General features: G+C 54.5%; 1 protein-coding gene across 1 annotated transcript in view; it reads right to left on the bottom strand.

Moving 5' to 3' along the window:
* Nucleotides 1-529: 529 nt before the first annotated feature.
* CAD (carbamoyl-phosphate synthetase 2, aspartate transcarbamylase, and dihydroorotase) overlaps nt 530-20586 on the bottom strand; it is a 40524-nt gene continuing 20467 nt past the window's right edge. The window contains exons 20-44 of the mRNA XM_061625963.1: nt 19702-19926; nt 19203-19385; nt 16772-16990; nt 15989-16156; nt 15686-15868; nt 14042-14146; nt 12145-12396; nt 11879-11960; nt 11108-11274; nt 9780-9944; nt 9423-9554; nt 8192-8393; nt 6434-6624; nt 5820-5960; nt 5589-5681; nt 5252-5393; nt 5093-5137; nt 3948-4102; nt 3768-3842; nt 3475-3687; nt 2532-2657; nt 2290-2445; nt 2106-2207; nt 1638-1732; nt 530-1166 (exon numbers count right to left, since the gene is read on the bottom strand). Coding sequence (XP_061481947.1) covers nt 1064-1166; nt 1638-1732; nt 2106-2207; nt 2290-2445; nt 2532-2657; nt 3475-3687; nt 3768-3842; nt 3948-4102; nt 5093-5137; nt 5252-5393; nt 5589-5681; nt 5820-5960; nt 6434-6624; nt 8192-8393; nt 9423-9554; nt 9780-9944; nt 11108-11274; nt 11879-11960; nt 12145-12396; nt 14042-14146; nt 15686-15868; nt 15989-16156; nt 16772-16990; nt 19203-19385; nt 19702-19926 — 3720 coding nt within the window. The 3' untranslated portion in view covers nt 530-1063. The remainder of the gene's footprint in view (nt 1167-1637; nt 1733-2105; nt 2208-2289; nt 2446-2531; nt 2658-3474; nt 3688-3767; nt 3843-3947; nt 4103-5092; nt 5138-5251; nt 5394-5588; nt 5682-5819; nt 5961-6433; nt 6625-8191; nt 8394-9422; nt 9555-9779; nt 9945-11107; nt 11275-11878; nt 11961-12144; nt 12397-14041; nt 14147-15685; nt 15869-15988; nt 16157-16771; nt 16991-19202; nt 19386-19701; nt 19927-20586) is intronic.

The raw sequence follows: 20586 nt of genomic DNA, 5'->3' as shown, positions 1-20586 counted from the left end.
AAGCGGAGTGGAGAACTATTCATTCGCTTGAACAGCCACGTTAGGGCAGGTGGCGAACTGTCCCTGGCCACCCCTTGCCGCAGAGGCAACACTTGCAGGAGGTGACTGCAGCAGCACTTGAAGGAAGGCGCAGTGCCCGCTTAGGATCGGAGATGCTGGGGAGGTGGGGCACGAAGAGGGCAGCTCTTCCTCCTTGGCTGAAATGGAAATGGACTGCCTTCAAGTCGATCTCGACTTATGGCAACCCTATGAATAGGGATTTCATGGTAAGCAGTGTTCAGAGGGGGCTTACCATTGCCTCCCCCCCAAGGTGGGCTGCACAAGCCAGCCCCTTCCTTGTCCGCAACTGCCAGCTGGAGGGCAACTGGGCTCCTTGGGATTATGCAGCTTGCCCACGGCTGCACAGGTGAAGGGTGGCATTTCCTCCTTTCATTGATGTGGAGCAGGTCTGAGATGCAAATATTCTCTCACAGACCCCCTTCAAGTGACCAGCTTCCCTCCCCAAAATACACATAAGGAGAACAGCAGATTGTATTCGACTATTTTTATTTTTTTTAAAAAAAACAGAAACAAAAACAAGGCAGTCAACTTGGCTTACAATATGAGTAGAAAAGTCACTGCAGGGTGCAGGTCACAGGAAGGGCTGGAATGTATTGCAGCCTGGAAAGAGCCACAAGGCTGCCTCCCCTGAGCACAGCAGCCCTTCCTTCTGCCACACCTGGACCCAAAGCCAACAGGGCCAGGTCCTAGAGGAGGGGAACCCCACCAGGGCAGCCCAAGGAGGCCAGGCAAAGCGCCCCATGGAGCCCGTCCCAAAGGCTCTGGTGCTGGAAGACGAGAGCGGAGGAGGGTGGGAGCTGGTGCCTCTGCCTGGCCTTGCATCAACCCCTCCCCCTCCCCATGTGCCTCCCCCCCGCAAGCCCTGCCTGCCAGCAGCACGGCCTGGTCGTTGGTGGAGCAGCAAGGTGGCCACAGGACCAGCAGAACGGCCCACCTCTTGGCTGGAAGGAAGAACCAAGCTGGGCCCAGAATTGTGCCCAGCCTGCCATGCGGCAGACGGGTGTCAGTACCGACCGAGCACAGTGGCCAACAGAGCCATGCGGATGTACATGCCGTTCTCTGCCTGCCGGAAGTAGGCTGCACGGGGGTCTGAGTCCACCTCAACGCTGCAAAAAAGTAAACCGGAGGAAGGTCAGCAACTGCCCACGCTGCCCCCCACCTTCAGAGGGGCTAGAACACTGCTCATGCGGCACTTTATATGTGCGGAGAGCTTAGTCTTGATCTGGCAGGAGGCCACCCTGAGAGAGGCCATGGTTTTTAAAGAGGGGCTTGCCCAAAGCTACTTGCCGAGCCTGAGGTTCCCACAGTTCCAAGCCCTCCCTGTAGTCTCTTAACATTCTGGGGCTCAAGGCAACCAGAAGCAAAATGCACCTTAAGGACCCTCTTGGGAGTGGGGGGTAGCAGGGGATAAGCTGTCAAACTGCTGCTCACTGCCCCCCCCCCAGCTGCAAGAGGTTCATCCTTGTGCATGAAGGTGCTGCATCCTGCACCAGCATCACTTGGCCCCAGGTGGGAATTCCTAGGGGAAGGCTCTGCCAGAAGATGCCCCCCCCCACTTGGCACCTGCCCTTCTGCACCTGATCTCGTTGACGCGAGGCATGGGGTGCATCACCACCATCTTCTTCTTGGCCCGGGTCATGATGTGCGGGGTCAGGATGAACTGCCCAAAACACTGGAGGGAAGAAGGGAGGACCGTGTGAGAATGGCAGGAGACAAAGGACAGCAGCTCCTCCCCTCCCACCCCTGCAAGGACGCGCTTCTCTAGCTGGTTGAGTGGCTTCAGGGTCTACCTGGGCAGCCCGGTCTGGACACCCAGAGAGGATTTAGCAGAAGCTTATGAGGAGCCACCTTATACTCTTCATCAGTCTTTGAAAGGATATGTTTAAATGTTTTGTGTGTGTTTGTGTAGGGGCTGCACCGCTGGCTGAGACAAGACAGCCACACCAAGCCCAGAGGCCACTGAAAGGGCCTCAGTCATTCTGTGAGCCATTCAGTGCACAGACTTGGGGGAGGTCCAGACTGTTCCTTGCCCCTTCCTCACTCACCGCCTCGTACTCCTGCACCGAGGCAAAGCGCTCCTTCTGGATGCGGGTCATATAGAGGACATCCGTGTCCGGAAGCGCCTCCTCAATGTTCTCAAACTCCTCCTGAGAAGGGGAGAGGGACATCAGCAGCGAAGTGCGAAGTTTGGGGGGAGAACCAGAAGCCAGCCTGCCTGCCCATCCTCACCTGCTTGATGCCCTTGGAGGCCACAAAATGGAAGATGTCAGCTGGCATGCGCAGGTTGGGTGGAGTGACGTAGCGCAGACTGATGCGGTAGAGAGTCAGGAGGCGGGCCAGGGAGTGGACCGTGCGCCCGTGCTTCAGGTCCCCCACCATGGTGATCTGGGGGGAAAGGGGGGAGACAGCAATGAGCAGACCTGGCCAGCAGGAGGCGGCAGCCCCCCACGGGCTTGAGCAAGGCCCCATACCGTCATGCCATTGACAGTGCCCAGCTCCTCGCGGATGGTGAAGATGTCGAGCAGGCCTTGCGTAGGGTGCTCTCCGACTCCGTCACCCGCGTTGATCACAGGTTTGCGGCAGTGCTTGGCAGCCAGCTGGCAGGTGGCACAAGAGGGGGAGGCAGAGTCAGTGTGTGCCTCCCTACTATTCCCACGAAGCCCTGTGTGCCTCCATGCAGTCTGCTCCTCGCAATGGCACCCATTTTATTACCTCTGGAAAAGTGCCTCCATTGTCGGAGGCAATATGCTTCTGAATGCCAGTTGTCGGAAACTGCAGGAATGGAGAGTGTGTGGTGGAGAAAGTGGATAGAAAGACCTGATTCTCCCCTTCTAAGAATACTAGAACCCAGTGGGATCCTCCAATGAAGCTGAAGATTCAGGACAGACAAAAGGATTCCCTTCCTTACACAGTGCGTAGTTACACTGTGCAATTTACTCCCGCTGGAGGCAGTGATGGCCACTAACTTGGATGGCTTTAAAAGAGGACTAGTGAAATTCATGGAGGAAAAGGCTCTCAGTGGCTACTAGCCACAATGGCTCTGCTCTCCCTCCATGGCATGCTTCTGAATACCAGTTCTTGGAAAGTGCAGGAGGGAAGACTGCTCTTGCATTCAGGCCCTGCTTGTGGGCTTCCCAGAGAAGGCACGCAGTTGGCCACTGTGAGAACAGGATGCTAGACTAGATGGGCCACTGGCCTGATTCCAACAGGCTCTCCTGGAATTCTTATGTTCTTCAACTGAAGCCCAGTTGCCAAAGTCATAAAAAGCAAGAAAGGACAAGCAGCTGCTATCATGAAGGAAGAGGAGAAGCCCACCAAGGAAAACAAAAGAGCTTTTATGGTGGGCAATCTTGTTAGCACAGACTGGATTACTTACTCTGAAATCTGCCCACAAACCCCTTTGCCAGACCTCACCTCCACTGCTCCCGGCTGGGGGTGCCTCAGCACCAGGACATCTGCGTAGCAGCTCATGGTCTGGACCGAGTCAGCCAGCGACTCTCCCTTCTGGCAGGAGGAGGTGGCCTCAGAGAAGGGGAGCACGGAGCCACCCAGGCGGGACATGGCTGCGGCAAAGGAGCTGCTGGTCCGCGTGCTGGCCTCATAGAACATGGAGGCCATCACCTTGCCCTGCATGGAAGGAAGCAGCTCCATTTCAGTGCAGCCGTTCTTTCCCACACCTCCCGCCAATCACGCCCGGCCGTCCTTACCTTGAGAATGTCAATGTTGCGCTCTTTTTGCACCATCATGCGTAGGTTGTGTGCAACATTGAACAGGTGAGACATCTGCAGCAGAAGAGAGGGAGTGCTCAGTGGGGGCCCCAAAACACCCTCCCCACCCTGGAATCACTGGATCCGGAGGACAGGAGGAAGGGGCTGGCATGCAGGTACCTGCCCCTTGGTGAACTGCTTGACGGATAGGACGTGCTGCCCAACCAGGGGGTGAAGAAGTGGCGATGTCTGGGGGTGCGGCAGACTCTGAGGGGATGTCTGTCTGGGCAAGGGCCCTGCCAGGTACAATGGGCCATCCTGGATCATGGCCAAGTCTGCGTGAAGAAAGAGGGATCGGCCCCATGAGAGGCATCAGCGAGATGCTGGTGTAATACCGGCATCTCTCCCCATCTCCCCAGGAATGCCTCCTGACTTCCGCACCCGACATTGGCAAAGCAACCCAGGAATCTCCTGGCTCAAAAGGAATTGTTTATAGGACCCTTTTTTGCAGGGCAAGCATTGTAGGCACCGCTCTAGCAAACCCCACAGGGTCAGGAATCTTCTAGGGCTGCATGCCAAGGACCTAAACCACAGACATCTGTCAACTAGAATTTCTATTACTTTTGATTGTAGAAAAAGATCTGGAGAAGCTGAAAAAGGACTTCCAAGAAGAGGGGAAGACCCAAAACTCAGGATTGCCTCAGGGTTTGAACGTGGGCTGGGTGCCCTCCCCTTAATCCCACCAGGGGGGCAGGGCTGGGGGCATTTGGTAAATCCTGGAGGATCGGTTAGAAACTGGAAATTCAGCTATGAAATTCAGCCATGATGGCTGAATTAATATGCTTTAAATGGGTCAGAGAATGGATAAACTTAAGTGAACTTGTTCTAAGTTAAAAAAGAACAAACTAAGTTTCAGTTAGAAACAGGATTTTTGTGTGTCGGGGAGACTTCTAGGTCTGCCTTCTATCATTTGTCAACATGCATCGATGCAGTGGGTCAAACCTTGTTTACTGCCATGTAAAAGTCTAAAAAATATATTATGAGGGAACTGCATGTTTTCCATAACCAAGACCAGAGCCCCAGTGTGGTTTCTGGGTTGAGCACCAACTGGCCTCCCTGCCCCACAGACAGCCCCATCTTGCATGAAGTCCCAAGCACTGTGCTGGTACCCTCCAGCCACCACCAAATCCCTGCCCAGCCCAGAACATTGTAAGAGACAAAATCCCCTATGGACACATCTGGATTAAAACAAGGCAAAGGACAGCAGCTGGAGACACCCCCACCACTAAAAATGGGGCGGGGGGGGGAGAGGAGGAAAATCTCACCTGGCTCAACTGTCTTCCTGAAAGCTTTTTCCCTGAGGTCTTCGGCTGGTCAGAGGAGAAATAGAACAAGAGTTACAAGAGGTTGGAGAAAGATGCCCCTCCCCCAGACCTCCCTTCTCTATTTGCCTGCCCCAGAGAGCCCCCCCCCCAAGTTATCACCTGGCAGGCCGGGGTCTGAGGCACGGTGGATGCGGGGGGCCAAGAAGAATCTTGCATCTCCCACTGGACCCGCTCGGCGGGGGCTGGTCGCTCGGCCACGCAGGGCCTCCGCCTGCACAGTGGGGTGGGGGCGCTCGGGGGTCTGCAAGAAGCATAGGAGTTAAGCCACGGGGGATGGGCCCTCCAAGGATGGCACCACCTTCTGCCCACAGCCCATCTGCTCCAGTGGCACGTGTGGGTTGCTTTCCCACAGCACCAGTACTATTCCCCACCCCTGGGGTCGGGGTGAGGCTGTGTGCCCACCTGGGACCACTCTCAGCATGGCTCCAGCACCTACCTTCAGGATCTCTTTGGCTGGCGCAGGAAGGGGGGCTGGTGCCGTGCAGGGCCACTTTCGCACGTCTTGCCCATACCCTGGAGGCACAAGAATCTGCAACACACCAAAGTCTCACAGCGGGCAGCCGGCCGGACCCAGTGGGCCCCAGAAACGCTCCAAGGCAGCGGCCGGCCCCCCGCTTCCCTTGCCCTCCCCCGGCACCTCCTCTCCTCGTTGCTCCTGGCCACTTACCTGCCCATCGATGTAGGCCACTTCTCCCCGGAGGATGACGCGCCGAACAGTCCCTTTCACCCGCATCCCTTCGAACGGCGTCCAGCGGGCCTTGCTGAAGGACGTGTGGGTGGGCACGAGCCACTCCTGCTCTAGGTCCACCTGCCGGGAGAAAACAGCACAGAAGAGCAGTGGCCACCCCCTGTCACAGCCCCACGGAGCTACTCTGGGGCAACTGTGCAGGGCCTCTCAGCAGACAGCCATGGGGCCGCACACTAAGGGCTTTTCCTGGGTGGCCGAGAGCAAGAGGGGCCCCGCAGCAGCAAGATCAGGCCAAAGGCGGCCCCTCTAGCCCAGCACAGTGGCCAGCCAGATGCCCCCAACAAGAAGCTTACACGCGGGAGCCAAGCACAACCGCAGCACACCTACCCCACGTGCCATCTCCAGCCTACGGTTCTCTGAGGCACTTACTGCGTCCAGCAGTGGAGGCAGAACATCGTGGCCGCAGAAGAAGAGCCTCCGAGTGACTGTCCTGGCAGGGCAGCCGTGCTGCACCTGCAAGATCTCTGCCAAGTGGCACCAAGCACTTCCCTCCTCCCACTGCCCCCAACCCATATAAGGAGCTGCTGCCTCACCTCAATGTAGGTGTCCTCCTGCACGGGGAGCCCAAAGATGCGCCGGGGGTTCTCGTAGAGGCGCTGGACAATGTCCTCCACGGTGAGGCGCCCCTCGGAAACCGCCGTCAGAAGGAGGGGCAGCATTGTCTCCAGGCCAGGGAAGCCGGGGGGAGGAGTCTTCCCAAGCTTCTCTTCCAGCGTGTGGGGAGCTGGAGCAAGATGGGGCAGAGAAAGAGAGGGAGTCACATACACGGGGCAGAGACTCGGCTCCAACACTGCAACTCGCCCCCCTCCAAATTAGCTATGGGGCTCTGACTGGTTGTAGCAGATGGATCTTCTGTCAGGAATGCTTTGATTTGCATTCCTGCATTCTGCAGGGGTTGGACTTGATGGCCTTACAGGCCGCTTCCAACTCTACCATTCTATGACTCTATGATCTTCCCCCCACCCCCCAACCACACACACTACATCCCCCCAGATGAAGAGACCCAGCAAACTGCTGCACCTGCAGCAAGGAATTGGTTAAGAAGCAGAAAGCAGAGAGTAGGAATAAACGGACAGTTCTCCCAATGGAGGGCTGTAGAAAGTGGAGTCCCTCAAGGATCGGTATTGGGACCTGTACTTTTCAACTTGTTCATTAATGACCTAGAATTAGGAGTGAGCAGTGAAGTGGCCAAGTTTGCTGACGACACTAAATTGTTCAGGGTTGTTAAAACAAAAAGGGATTGCGAAGAGCTCCAAAAAGATCTCTCCAAACTGAGTGAATGGGCAGAAAAATGGCAAATGCAATTCAATATAAACAAGTGTAAAATTATGCATATTGGAGCAAAAAATCTTAATTTCACATATACGCTCATGGGGTCTGAACTGGCGGTGACCGACCAGGAGAGAGACCTCGGGGTTGTGGTGGACAGCACGATGAAAATGTCGACCCAGTGTGCGGCAGCTGTGAAAAAGGCAAATTCCATGCTAGCAATAATTAGGAAAGGTATTGAAAATAAAACAGCCGATATCATAATGCCGTTGTATAAATCTATGGTGCGGCCGCATTTGGAATACTGTGTACAGTTCTGGTCGCCTCATCTCAGAAAGGATATTATAGAGTTGGAAAAGGTTCAGAAGAGGGCAACCAGAATGATTAAGGGGATGGAGCGACTCCCTTACGAGGAAAGGTTGCAGCATTTGGGGCTTTTTAGTTTAGAGAAAAGGCGGGTCAGAGGAGACATGATAGAAGTGTATAAAATTATGCATGGCATTGAGAAAGTGGATAGAGAAAAGTTCTTCTCCCTCTCTCATAATACTAGAACTCGTGGACATTCCAAGAAGCTGAATGTTGGAAGATTCAGGACAGACAAAAGGAAGTACTTCTTTACTCAGCGCATAGTTAAACTATGGAATTTGCTCCCACAAGATGCAGTAATGGCCACCAGCTTGGATGGCTTTAAAAGAAGATTAGACAAATTCATGGAGGACAGGGCTATCAATGGCTACTAGCCATGATGGCTGTGCTCTGCCACCCTAGTCAGAGGCAGCATGCTTCTGAAAACCAGTTGCCGGAAGCCTCAGGAGGGGAGAGTGTTCTTGCACTCGGGTCCTGCTTGCGGGCTTCCCCCAGGCACCTGGTTGGCCACTGTGAGAACAGGATGCTGGACTAGATGGGCCACTGGCCTGATCCAGCAGGCTCTTCTTATGTTCTTATGTTCTTATGCTGCTGGCAAAGCTGAACCCCCGAGGGACCACCTCCCTGCCTGGGCTGCTCACTGCGCCACCCCTCACCGTGGTCCGTGGCAAAGCAGTCGATGGTGTCCAGGTTCTCCCAGAGCGCCTCCATGTCCTCGCGGGTGCCCAGCATGGGCCGCACCTGGCCCCGGCCTTCCCCAATGCGCCCCAGGTCCTCCTGGCACAGGAAGAGGTGGTGGGGGGCCACCTCACACGTGACCTCAATGCCCTTCTGCTTCGCTGCCTTGATGATCAGGATCTGCAGGGGGAGGAGGGACAGGTGAGGGGCCGTCCCAAGAACGGCCACATTTCCTGGCGGGAAGAGCAGGCTCCACGTCACGATGCCTGGCAAGTCACAACCCAAGTCGCCATCCCTTTGGCCCTGCGTCACGGTCCAGCAGGCAGAGGGTCCAGCTGCCCCGCCCCACTTCTCACCACCTGCTGGCGTTAATTGCCTTCCCCCAGCATCCCCTGTCCTCCCCCCATTGGTCAATTGCCCTTCCAGCCGTCTGTAGAACGTGGCCTCAAGGTCCTGTCGCTCATCGCTCCTCTCTCAACCAGCTCCGGAGGCGGCCTCCAGCAAACTGTGCCTGCCTTCGTTCGCCTAGTACACGGCCCCACGGACCACCCTTCTCGGTTAGTACTTTATTTTCCTTTGGACTGTGTACATTCACTGTATCTCTCAGCCCTTCCCCGCCCCACCAGGCCATCTTTCTTGAATATATTTCTTCTAAATAAACTTCTTCACTGGATTTCTGGTAACACTCAAGGGCTCTTAGTCCCTCCCTGCTGCCTGGGTGGTGTTACTGGGCTCAAGCATGCGTCAGAGATCAGGAGGGGTGCCGGTCTGAATCTGCCAAGCAGGAGATGTGGAATCTGGCTGGCAGCTCCCAAGTAGAGAACGGTCAGTCGGTGGGAGCCCCACAGCCCCTGATCGAAGCGGCAAATAAGCAGGTGGTGGAGAGAAGGAAGTACCGTGATGAGATGCCCCTTGCTGGTGGGCTACCAACTGGGGCGTGATGGGTCCTGATGGGGCCCCTGTCCAAAGGCCTTGACACCCCTCCATGCTCCCACAGCAACGTGCCTTCCTCAGTGCTCACAATGGCTCATGTTTGCAAGAGCTTTCAGCACCACACAGAGGGCTTTGCAAGCCTCGCCTCGTTTGCCCTCTGACACCACTCCCCCCCCCAAATCTCCTGTGTCAGGAGAGGGAAAAGCCTCCCAAGGTCAGGGGCCTCCTGCAGCCCAGCTCTGGCCTTGCCCTGCTAGACCAGCCCAAACCACTCGCCTCCTCCTTGCGGGCCACGTGGCAGATGTGGACGGGGCGCTGGTACAGCTGGGCCACCATCAGGATGGCGGCCACTGTCTGCTTCTCCGCGTGAGCCACGATAGGAAAGTGCTTGGGCCACTTTTCAAAGTGCTGGAAGAGCAAAAGAAGAGGCTGAGGGGAAGGGGGTGCTGGGGACCAGGGAGATTCCAGCCAAAAGACCCCCAAGACAGCCCACTCCCAGGAAAGATACAACTGCTGGACTTGGCCCTGCAGCCCTGCCATCAGGGGTCCAGAGACGGGAGGAGGAAGCCTGCCCCCCTCCGCCCCCCAGCGAGGGACAGGGAGCACCCAGCTGCATCCCACACAAAGACCCACCTCCATCCACAAGGAAACATTGTCCATCTTGAGGTCTGAGAAGGTGTCGTTCAAGTACATTTTCAGGCCAGCTGCTGCTCCGGCCATGGGCCCCAGGGAGCCAGCGTTGTCTGATGAGGCTCCCACATAGAGCGCATAATCGCAGCGTGCCCCTCCCTCAGCCAACTGTGGGGTGGGGTGGGGGCAGGGGGGGAGACGAGGTTAGTCAACAACAAATCTCATGGGGACAAGAAAGCCATGGCTTGTTTCCCAACATGACTGTGGCTCTTTGCACACGCACACCAGGACTGCAGACAGTCTAGGGCAAAGGCAGGTGCCTCACGGAATTATTTCTACAGGTGCGTGTACTCATTTCTGTAACTGGCATCCCACCGTTCTTTATCAGGACTTACTCAGGGGAGCTTGCAACGCTGCTTTATACTGAGCCAGGCCACTGGTCCATCCAGCCCAGTACTGTCTGCACTGACTGGCAGCAGTGCTCCAGGGTTTCAGGCAGGGGGTCCTTCCCAGCCCTACCTGGAGATGCTGCCATTGGGGAATGAACCTGGGACCTTCTGCACGCAAGGCAGATGCGCTACGCTGGCCCTTCCCCAAAGCTTTAATACGCAGTTCAATACAAAAAAGAAAAGCAAGAGATTGTTTAAAAGCAGCAGCCAATTTTTTAAAATGGGCAAGACTTGCAGCAATTAAACAAATAATGCTCACTGAAACAAACCATGTTCAAAGCTCCCTAAAAGCTGACAACAAAGGGGCCAGACCTCCATCTGTCTCTTGGGAGGCCCTTTCCCACTCTGGGCACCACCACCGAAAAGGCCCTGCCCCTGCACACACACGCGTCAGTGATAAACGGCCTCCGATGTAGAGGAAAGCTCCCAGGCAGGTTCCTACAGGGGCAGGCAGTACCTGAGACACTCAGGTCCCGGGCCACTCGGCAGGGGGAGCCAACGTGGTGCCCTCCAGATGTTGTCAGACTTCAACTCCTGCCAGCCCCACCCAGCATGTCCAAAACATGTGGAAGACACCATGTGGCTTAAGCCTGATCTCAGGCTCTTGGAGATCAAGAGCAGCTCCTTGACCTGCGGGAAGGTGATAACGGACCAGCACAGAATGGCTGTAGCACCCGCCCCGAGCCCTGACGCTGGCAGGCTGGACCTGCTGACGTTTCCCAGCCTTGAAGCGACCACAGCAGCATGGCTAACAGAGGGGGCTCCCCCAGCAAAGGCAGCAGCCGGTGGCACATGGGGCAGAGCTGGTAAAGCAGAGACGCCCTGCTCTGCCAGGATCTGCTGCCGCATCCACCGCCCTTCGCAATCCTGCCGCGTCTTTACCTTCTGCACCAGAGCAAAGGAGCTGGCATCGATGATTGCTGGGGAGGTGTTGGGCATGGCACAGACCATGGTGATGCCACCAGCTAGAGCGGCAGCTGTGCCCGAAGCAAAGTCTTCCTTGTGGGTGCCTCCTGGCTCTCTCAAATGCACATGGACATCAATCAGCCCTGGAGCAGGAGGAGGCCACCAAAGGTCAGTGGAGGGACCCCAGTGGCCCCACAGTACTCACCGGAAGACACCCAACAGGTCTAGTTCAACCCCAGTTCAACGGTGTGCCTGACAGCAGGTTCTGTCACATGCTTACCACACGATCTGACACAAACCGTAAATCCTGCTGTGTTCAATGGGGCTTACTCCCAGGTAAAATGCATAAGAGGGCAGCCTAGGTTTCTCAGGTGTACAAGTCAGAAATGTTAAGTATAAACCTCAAAACACCAACTGCAAATACAGCAAATCATTTGGTAGCCGCAGAGAAACTCAATCAAGGCTGGCTGTTGTCCAGAGAGGCAGCTGCTCAGATCTGCATGATTCGGGTTCCTGAGTGCACCAGCCATGGGGCCAAGGGGTTGACATTTTGCTCTCGCCCCACGGACAGATCTCGAGCCAGCTCCTGCCCTGTAGGGCTGCAAAGGGTGCCAGCCAACCTCTGGGATCAGGACCAGGCCAGCGCTGCCAAGCAGGGCCCAGCTGCCAAGACACTCTTCGGCCTGGTTAGAGCCCTTCCCTCCCTCCTGCCCAGGGGCTCCACTTCCCCCAATCCACTTCTTCTACCTGGCAGGCGGATCAACTTCTGTGAGGTCATGCAGTCCACATGCATCTTCAGTGGAGGGGGCCCCCCAATCTGGCCAAGAGCCTGTGAGGCAGAGAGAAGGTTCTCAGCTCCCCTGGAAGAACAAGGGTCCTCCTGGCCAGCAAGAGACCTCACAGAGTCCCCTCCCCCTCCAGTTCTCCACACCCCCAACGCTGCATGCTGGGGCCCTTAACTTGCCCAGCGCTGCCACCACCCCCCAATGCCCTGGTCCCCCCCCCCCACATACCTCAACGAAGAGCTTGGTGCACTTGATGTCAATTATGAGTGGGACGGAGTAGTCGACGGCCAGGCGCCGGGTGCGGTACCCTTTGGTGACGAAGGAGGAGAGGCGGCGCCCGCCCGAGTTGCGCATGGACAGGTTGATGACCAGGTCAAAGTGATTCTCTGCCAGGTAGTCCAAAATGCTGCGCTGCTGGTTTTCCTTGCCGGCCACTTCGCCGCCATCGGCTTCCTCAAAATGCCAGTCCACGGCCATCACCTGCCAGAGGAGATTCCTCAGCCACACCCAGCACAGGGCACCACGCCACTCTTGTCCTCAAACTGGGGACCCCCCACACCAGCAGGAGTCGATGCCACGCACTGGTGCAGAAGGGCAGGCACACAGCCACCAGAGCCTGGCATGCAGTAGGCCAGGGCATTCACTGGGGAAGCCCCCTCGACTAACGCAGCCCACTTTTCACCTCCCCCCCCACAAAGTGGAAAGGAGGGAGGAGAGTTTGTCCAGGGAGGAGCCATTGCACAGGGCCTGCCTGGGGCAGGAGGGACTGCATGCAGATCAGGTCATTTGGGGGACAAATCCAGATGTGTGGTGAAGGCGATCACCCCTGAGATGTATGGAACAGAAGCAAGAAACTCCAGCGAGAGGGCTTATGCGGGCCTGGCTCTCTCTGCCTGGCTGGACCCTGCTGGGAGGTGAGCAGCAGAAAGCCTGCCAGTGCTCGAGTCAAGCGGAGCGCTGGGGTGGCAGCGTGAAGAAGAGACCAGCTGCGGTGCTCCTGAGCTGGAAGACGAGGGCAGAGAGGCTGGCAAGGCCGCTTTAGTCCAGCAGAGATCACGCGCCAAGGCAGCGCCACTAGCAACTTCCACTAGTCTCCCCGTAGCCCAGTAAGGCTCGGGAACACATCCAGCCCCTAAACAATTAAAAGCTCTTTTTAATAAATAATAATAAAATAAAAATAATGAAATTTTATTTGTGAGTCGCCTATCTGGCCGAATTAACGGCCACTCCAGGCGACGTACAGTGACACAGGGCTCTGCCCCCTGACCTGCCACTTTCCAATACAGAACGGAGTTTCACCCATGAGGAAAAGTGGGGCGAGAGTCGAAGCAGAAGGCAGGAGAGTCTGCAGGTAGAAGAGGGGGGCTCTCCCTTTCTTCTTCCGGTTTTATCTTTTTTCTTGCATAATTTTTGTTTCCTGCTTAGCTCCAGGATGGCCAACAGATTTTTTTGCTTGCTCTGAGGTCTTTTGGAGACCAGACTGCTGCTTTGCAGTCTTGCCTTGCACATACCTCTCCTTTAGGATTTAAACCCCTTGTGGCCATTTTCCTATGAACCACCCCTTCCAGGGGCTGCAACAATTTGCCGATGGAACTTTTGTAGGATTTTTAAAATATACGTATTTTTTCTTGTTCTATATTTTTGCTTATTTCTTCGTGCCCTACTGTATTAGGTTATTGTTTCATTAACTGAAATGCATTAACTGATTTTCTGACACTATATATTTACAATAAAATTCTGTAAGCTGAGTTCAGCTTCTGGTCACAGCCCCCTCATCTCCTGAGGTCAGTTAAGAAGAGAGGAGAAGCCTCACTCAGGGCCCCAGTGGATAAGAAGGACGGTGCGTGTGCGTTATGGCTCGTGGTGAAGGAGGGGGCCAAGCAGCACTCTGGGTGTCAACTAAAGTAACTCCCCACAGGTCCAACCCTCCTCTAAAAAGAACATGGCCTTGGAAAAACATGACATCTCTCCTTCCTCTGGGCCACTCACCTGGCCACTCCTGCTACTCCCATCTTTCTCTAAAGTGACCACAACGCCCAGCGTGAACTAAACTGGACCTCAGTCTGCCCCAGGACGGCACTGTTAACCACAGTGCCCATCCATCAGCCCAGCCCCCCATGCCCACCTTAATGCCATGCTCTGTGTAGAAGTCAGCGGTGCCCAGGCTGGCATACAGGCTGTACCCCAGGCCCTCCAGGGTGCGTACCGTCGGCAGCAGCTCGCTCTTGTTCTGAAAGAGATGCCAAGATACGTGTGTGCCACACCCTTCCCTCCCTCCCCCTTCCCTGCTCTCACCACTGGGCATCAGGGCCCGCCTTCGCAGCTCCTGCTCCCAAGGCCACCCTTCTCCATATTCCGCCCCCCCAACCATCAGCAATCCTCTCATGAGCCTCTCTCTCACCTCACCCCATCCTGTCCCCATAAATCTGGTCTCAGCCCCCATCTGCTGGAACAAACTTAGCAGTTTAGTCCCCTATCCTGCAGCCCAAACTACCCCGAGTTAATCAGCCACCCTTCCAGGGGAGAAAAAGGTCCCAGGAAGAGGAGTCTTCACTATCCTGGGATATTTGCTCCAGTGCCACCCCCCTGCCAATTCCAAATATTATTACTATTATTACTACCACTCGCCCTTCAGCAGCAGGTCTCAGGGCACGTTACAGCAGTTTAAAATTCACTATTAAAAACAATTAAAACAAATCACAATCTGAGGAATAGGATGGGCCCTGAAAACATACATCTCAAGTGCCAAACAGGTACATCTTTAACATTTGCCGAAAACTGTACAGGGAAGGGGTCAGGCACATCTGCATTTCTTGTCACACCACCTCACAGCAGGGACCCATTCAAAGTGTCCCCTTCCATGGACAGGTTCCCAAACACACACACCCATCTCATCACACAGAGCCCTCTCCTCCCCTTATAGAGGTTAGGCTGCTAATTCTGTTGGCCTGCAAACCCTTAACTTGCTTTGTCTCCTAACCCTGACTGTTTGCAGAGCAGCCCAAATTCTGGCATTCTCCGGACAGAATGCCCGGCCAAGGGGACGTGCCAGGGATCTTCCCTGTGCAGTGAGCAGAAGGGGAAGGAACTTGGGGGGGGGATTTTGATGATTTTTAAGACAGGCAGCCAAAAGATTGCCGGAGAAGGATGACGATGAGGCAAACCTGGCAGGACATGAGCATCACAAGGAAGGTTACCTGACCCACCAATAACATCCAACTGGAAGCCCTTGCAAAGGACGCCGTCTCCCTGTTCACTCAAAGGTCACCACTGTTGGTCTGAGTCCTGGCAGATTCTGGCTCAGATACAGAAACCCAACAGCACTTAATCTGGAGGCACGTGAAGCCCAGCGTCGGGAGCGCTTGTGCTGAAACTCCTCAGTTCAGTCTCAGACATTCTCAGGGGGCAGAGCTGCACCAGAAAGACCTGTCCTCTGCACAAGGCTCTAAGTGGCTGCAGCTGATCGGTGCACGCAGCCAAAGAGTCTGATGCAGAAGCACAAACTGGCCTCATGAGTGTTCAGTTCACACTGTCACAGCCCCAGATGGGACACTCGTGTTACGTGAGTGGCTGGGTAAGCTGTAACTGGTACTGTTAACTGGGGTATCTTAGAAGAGGAGACATTTAAATCTGCCAATTTAATAAAAATACCTGTGTGTGTGCACCTGCATGATAATGCTGGTACCCCTCCTCCTTGAGATGGAAACATGCATGTGCGTCCCCCCCCCCCAAAAAAAGGCCCTATCCATCCCTTTTCCATGAAGCTCACCTTGTAGCTACCGATGGTCAGCAGGATGTTCTTCTTGGGGATCTTGAAGCCGGTGCTCAGCATGGCCTTGAGGTAGGCCTCGCAGCGATTCTCACCAAAGCAGGCCACCTCGCCAGTGCTGGTCATCTCCACGCCCAGCACCACATCAGCACCCGCCAGCCGCGAGAAGGAGAACTGGGGCACCTGGGTGAGGGGACAGAGAGCATGACTGTAAGGTCCCCTTGGCCCTCACTCCAAGCAGAGGCACATCTGCACTGGCCACACTGTGGCCCTTGGACCTTCCCTCCCTGCTCGGCCGCTCACCTTGACGCCAACGATGCCCGTGCCCGCCATGAGTCCCACTGGCTCCACCTCTTCACCCATGATCACCTGCGTGGCCAGAGCCACCAGGTCAACGCCCAGAGTCTTGGAGACGAAGGGGAAGGACCGCGAGACCCGCACGTTGCACTCGATCACCTTCAGCTGGTCATGCTGCAGAGGAGGAAGAGGAGGGCAGTGCCCAGGCGGGCGTCTGAAGCCCCTGCCACCCCAGCCCTAGCCTGGCTTCTCCCAGCCACAGACAAAGAGAAGGAGGCCGGCCCCAAGGAATAGTAGACAGGCACCATCTCTGTTATCTTTTCGGCGCCTACTGAAGACCTTCCTCTTTCAACAAGCCTTTTAAGTGGAGACCTCTCATAGTCTGCGTCTGTGCTGGAAGAGCTTTTCATGTTTTTAATACCTTTTTTTTCTTTTTTAAGATGTCTACAGAGCTTTTATAAAAAATGTTTGTAAAGGTATTTTATTTTAATGTATTTTAAAGTCTGTTTTTATGATGTTTTAAAGTGCTTGGCCGCCCTGGGCTCCTGCTATGAGAAAAGGCGGGATATAAAAGAAATAATAAATAAATAAATAAGTAACGCGCAATACAGGACAACAGTGGATACTGATTGATGTATAACTCGGCCAATCAAAAAGTGCTTTACCGTCCTCACCCCACAGCCCTGTACGGCGGCTTATGAGTATTGATAAAGGGGAAATGGAGGCCGTCTCAAACCCACCCAGCAAAGCGGGCAGCTAAGCAGGGATCTGCCCCACTGCCCCCACTACCTTGGCAATGAGCTGAAGGTTGAAGGGTCCCGTGACCTGCAGCTCCTGCCCAATGGCATGCACAATGGCCTTGATCCGCTCCAGCGTCTTGGGCGTGATGTCCTGCGGTGGCGTCACCAGCGTGGCATCTCCCGAGTGCACGCCAGCATTCTCCACGTGCTCGGAGATGGCAATGGCCACCACCTGTCCATCACAGGCCACAGCATCCACGTCAATCTCCTGTTGGGAGGCAAGAAGAGTCTCAACACCTGGCCAAAAGAAGCGCCCCCCCCACTTTCTCAGACCCCAGCATTCATGTTACTCTGGGGGTGAAGGCACAGCAGAACCTCACCCAGCACCTGTAGGTCTAGACCTCAAAGCCCTCAAACAAAGGGCAAATCACGCCACGCCCCACAAGACAACAGCCAGCTTGGAGGCAGTGAAAGTGGGAGGGGATGAACCTGCCACTTGGAGGACTCTGCCCCCCCATCACAAACACTGACCCCTCAAGCTCTGAACTAGGAAGGACCAAAGCGGCACTTACCATGCTTCCTCCTCTGCTTCCCTCCAATCTTCTAGTGGATGGGAGCATTTGGAAGCCTGGTCCCAAAGAGGGAGGGGGCCTCTGCACCCACCTGCCCCTGGTCACTGCTGCCTGACCTGGTTCAGAACAGGGATTCCAACACCTGAATCTCAAGTCCTGTGTAACGCTGGTAAGATGCCAGGGCCGGGTTTCTCTCTGCATTCCATCAGGCATGGCATGTTGAGGCCTTAGAGCTCTTGGGGGACACTCTTGTACTCCCAGGTGTTTTCACTCTACAAGCCCCTGTGCTTGCTTTAGCCAGCTGGGGCCTCTAAGTGGTACTTCTACTTTGGGGGAACGGCTGCAGCAGTGGCAGAGTGTCTGCTTTGCACGCAGAAAGTCAAACATCCATAATCCTCATAAATGTATTGACAAAATTTACTGTGTAAAAATTGAGTTGAACCTAGTCGCATAAAAAACAGGATTACAAAATTGTAGGATCCAAGGGTAACAAATAGTTTGTAGCAGGGCTGGCACCAGCCTACCCTGGGCCCCAGCACACACACACACACACACACCACCTACCTACCTTTCCTTTGGTGAATGCTGGTTGCGCTGCAGGCGCAAGCCTGCCATCACCTAACATGGCAGTTAAGTTTTTCCTAAGGGGCTGATGCCTCCACCACCATCTTGGTTGATGGCACGCATGTGTGCTACACACGCACATCCTGGCCATCAACCAGATGGCAGCAGAGGTATCAACTGGTTAGGGAAACCTCTGCCGCAATCTTAGTTGATGGCAGGCTTGCACCTGCAGCGCAACTAGTATTTACGTCAAGGGAGAGGTAGGTGGAGCATGCAGGTAGGCATCACAGGCCTGCGTGGCAGTAGGAGGGGTGCCTGAGAGCTCCCTCTCACGATCCACGGCAGGGTTGGGTGCCAATGCTGCCGAGGATCGTGGAAGCGAGCACTACCCATCCTGAGGGGCCCTTCAGGAGCTCTCAGACAGGGCCCAACCTGGCCACCCTCTGGTGCCAGCCCTGGTTCCTAGTGAGGAACATTGGAACCTAGAATTTTATATTGATGGATGCTAATTTTTGGAAATCTGTGCCAACTGGAGACATTGGCCTTTGATTCTACAGAACTGAATGTGAAAACTGAACTTAATTTGGATGAAAGCGTGTATAAAGGAGGCTCTATAACAAAACAGGAGAGTGAAACACGCAGATGAGCCCAAGTTTGGCATTTTCAGTTACTCAGAGATCTGCACTACAGCAAGTTAAGAACATCCTAAATGACATTTTAGCAATGTATACAACATGACTGGAGAACTATAAGAACATGTTATGCAGTGCACAAAGATTTCCTTTCTGTTAAGATTTTTATATGGTTTTTCATATGTTGTGGTTTGATTTATGTTCAGTTTATACATTTATTAGTCACTGGATATGGGAGCCTGTTTTCTCTCTGGATTTGTTTTAATCCTTTTTTTTCTTGCTTTTTATGTGACTAGGTTAAACTCTATTTTTATGTAATAATTTCTGTCAACACATTTATTGATATTCTAGATATTTGATGCTATGTATATATAGATGGATTATGTTTAAGTTTGACTTTTTTTGTTATACTTTGTTGGCTCACCAGTCAGGGATTTGTTGCTAGTCTGGCACGCAGAAGGCTCCAGGTTCAATTCCTGGCACTGCCAGGTTGGGCAAGAACTCTATCTAGTGATTCTTGTTACCGCAAGTTGCTTTTGGTCACTTTTGCAAGAAAAGTGATTAATAACAATATCATCATCATCATCATGGGAGACTCTCCCTGGAGAGCTCCATGCCAGTCTCTGCAGACAACACTGAGCTGCTTCCTACGTTCGTACTTCTTCCAAGGCCAAAGATATCTCCACCTCCCCCCAAAACACCCCCCACGCACCTTGGCCTCCTGGATGAACTTGGAGATGACGACGGGCTGCTCCTTGGAGACGGCAACAGCGTTGCTCAGGAACCTCTCCAAGTCATTGTCTGTGTAAGCCACATTCATGGCGGCTCCACTGAGCACGTACGAGGGACGCACCACACAGGGGTATCCCACCTTGCAGCAGAATTGCTTGGCCGACTGCGGGGCAGAGACAGGCGTCAGTGGCACACCTCAGCCAGCACCTCTGGTTCTGCTTCCAGGTGAGGAAGACCATCATGCACACCCCCTCCCACCCCAGGTAGTGAATGCCCCACAGGGAGGAGAGCACATTGCCTAGACCCCCCTCCCCCTGCAATGGCAGCAGTCTGGCAGACTCTGGAGGCGGAGAGGCCTGCCCACCACACCTGTGCCACAGCAGCGCTCAGCGACTGGGGGGCAGAGCCAGCCCAACTCCTGGGAACTGCAGGAGACCCTCCTGCTGTGCCCCACCCAGTTTTCGTGTGTGTGGGGTCACCTCCATGTCTGACAGCTCCTTCCAGAGGGGCTGACTGATGCTGATGGTGTCCAGAAGACGGGAGAACTTGAAGCGGTTTTCAGCCGAGTCGATGGCCTCTGGGGAGGTGCCCAGGATCCGGCACTGCTGCCTGTGCAAGGCCATGGCGATGTTATTGGGGAGCTGCCCCCCCATGGAGAGGATCACGCCCTCAGGGTTCTCCAGCTCATAGATGTCCATCACCACCTGGCGAGGGGGGAGAAGAGGTAGGATGAGGCTGCCTGGGGTGGAATCAGGGCTCCCTTGCTCAGGGCAGAGTCAACCCTCCTCTCGCTGCTTCAGCAGACCCAGGCACCCATCACCAGGGGATCTGCAGTTCTTTGATGATGGTTATTATCTGGTTTATTCTATTGTACATTTTGTATTCTACACTGTCTTGAAATAATAATAATAATATTAAATTTATTAGTCGCCCATCTGGCTGGATGTCCAGCCACTCTGGGCGACGTACAAGATAAAAACAATACATTAAAACGTTAACATTTAAAACCATAACAATAAAAACCTAACCCACCCCAAAAGCCTGCCTGAAGAGCGGTTTATAAATAATTTTAAATAAATACAGAGAAACCATACAGAAATCCAGAGATTTCTTATGAGGGGAAAGGAAAGCACATTTCGGGGGGGGGGCAGAGGACCAGTGGACTCCTGGAAGCCTCTGGAGAACAGAGAAGGGGTTAGGTGGGTGGTGCTTTATAACTGGAAGAACCAGGGGACCCAAATATGTAGCAGGAGGAACCCCCCATCCCTCCCTCCCCCAAACAGGCGGAGGCCTCAAAATTCACTGAGTCAAGACGACCCGGCAGAATCCACAACCTGTGGCTGGCTCCAGAGCAGAAAAGCACC

The sequence above is a fragment of the Rhineura floridana genome, chromosome 4 (genome assembly GCF_030035675.1).
Source record: "Rhineura floridana isolate rRhiFlo1 chromosome 4, rRhiFlo1.hap2, whole genome shotgun sequence".
NCBI lineage: Eukaryota > Metazoa > Chordata > Lepidosauria > Squamata > Rhineuridae > Rhineura > Rhineura floridana.
Note: the sequence above shows the minus strand (reverse complement) of the source record. Positions and strands in the feature narration are given on the sequence as shown.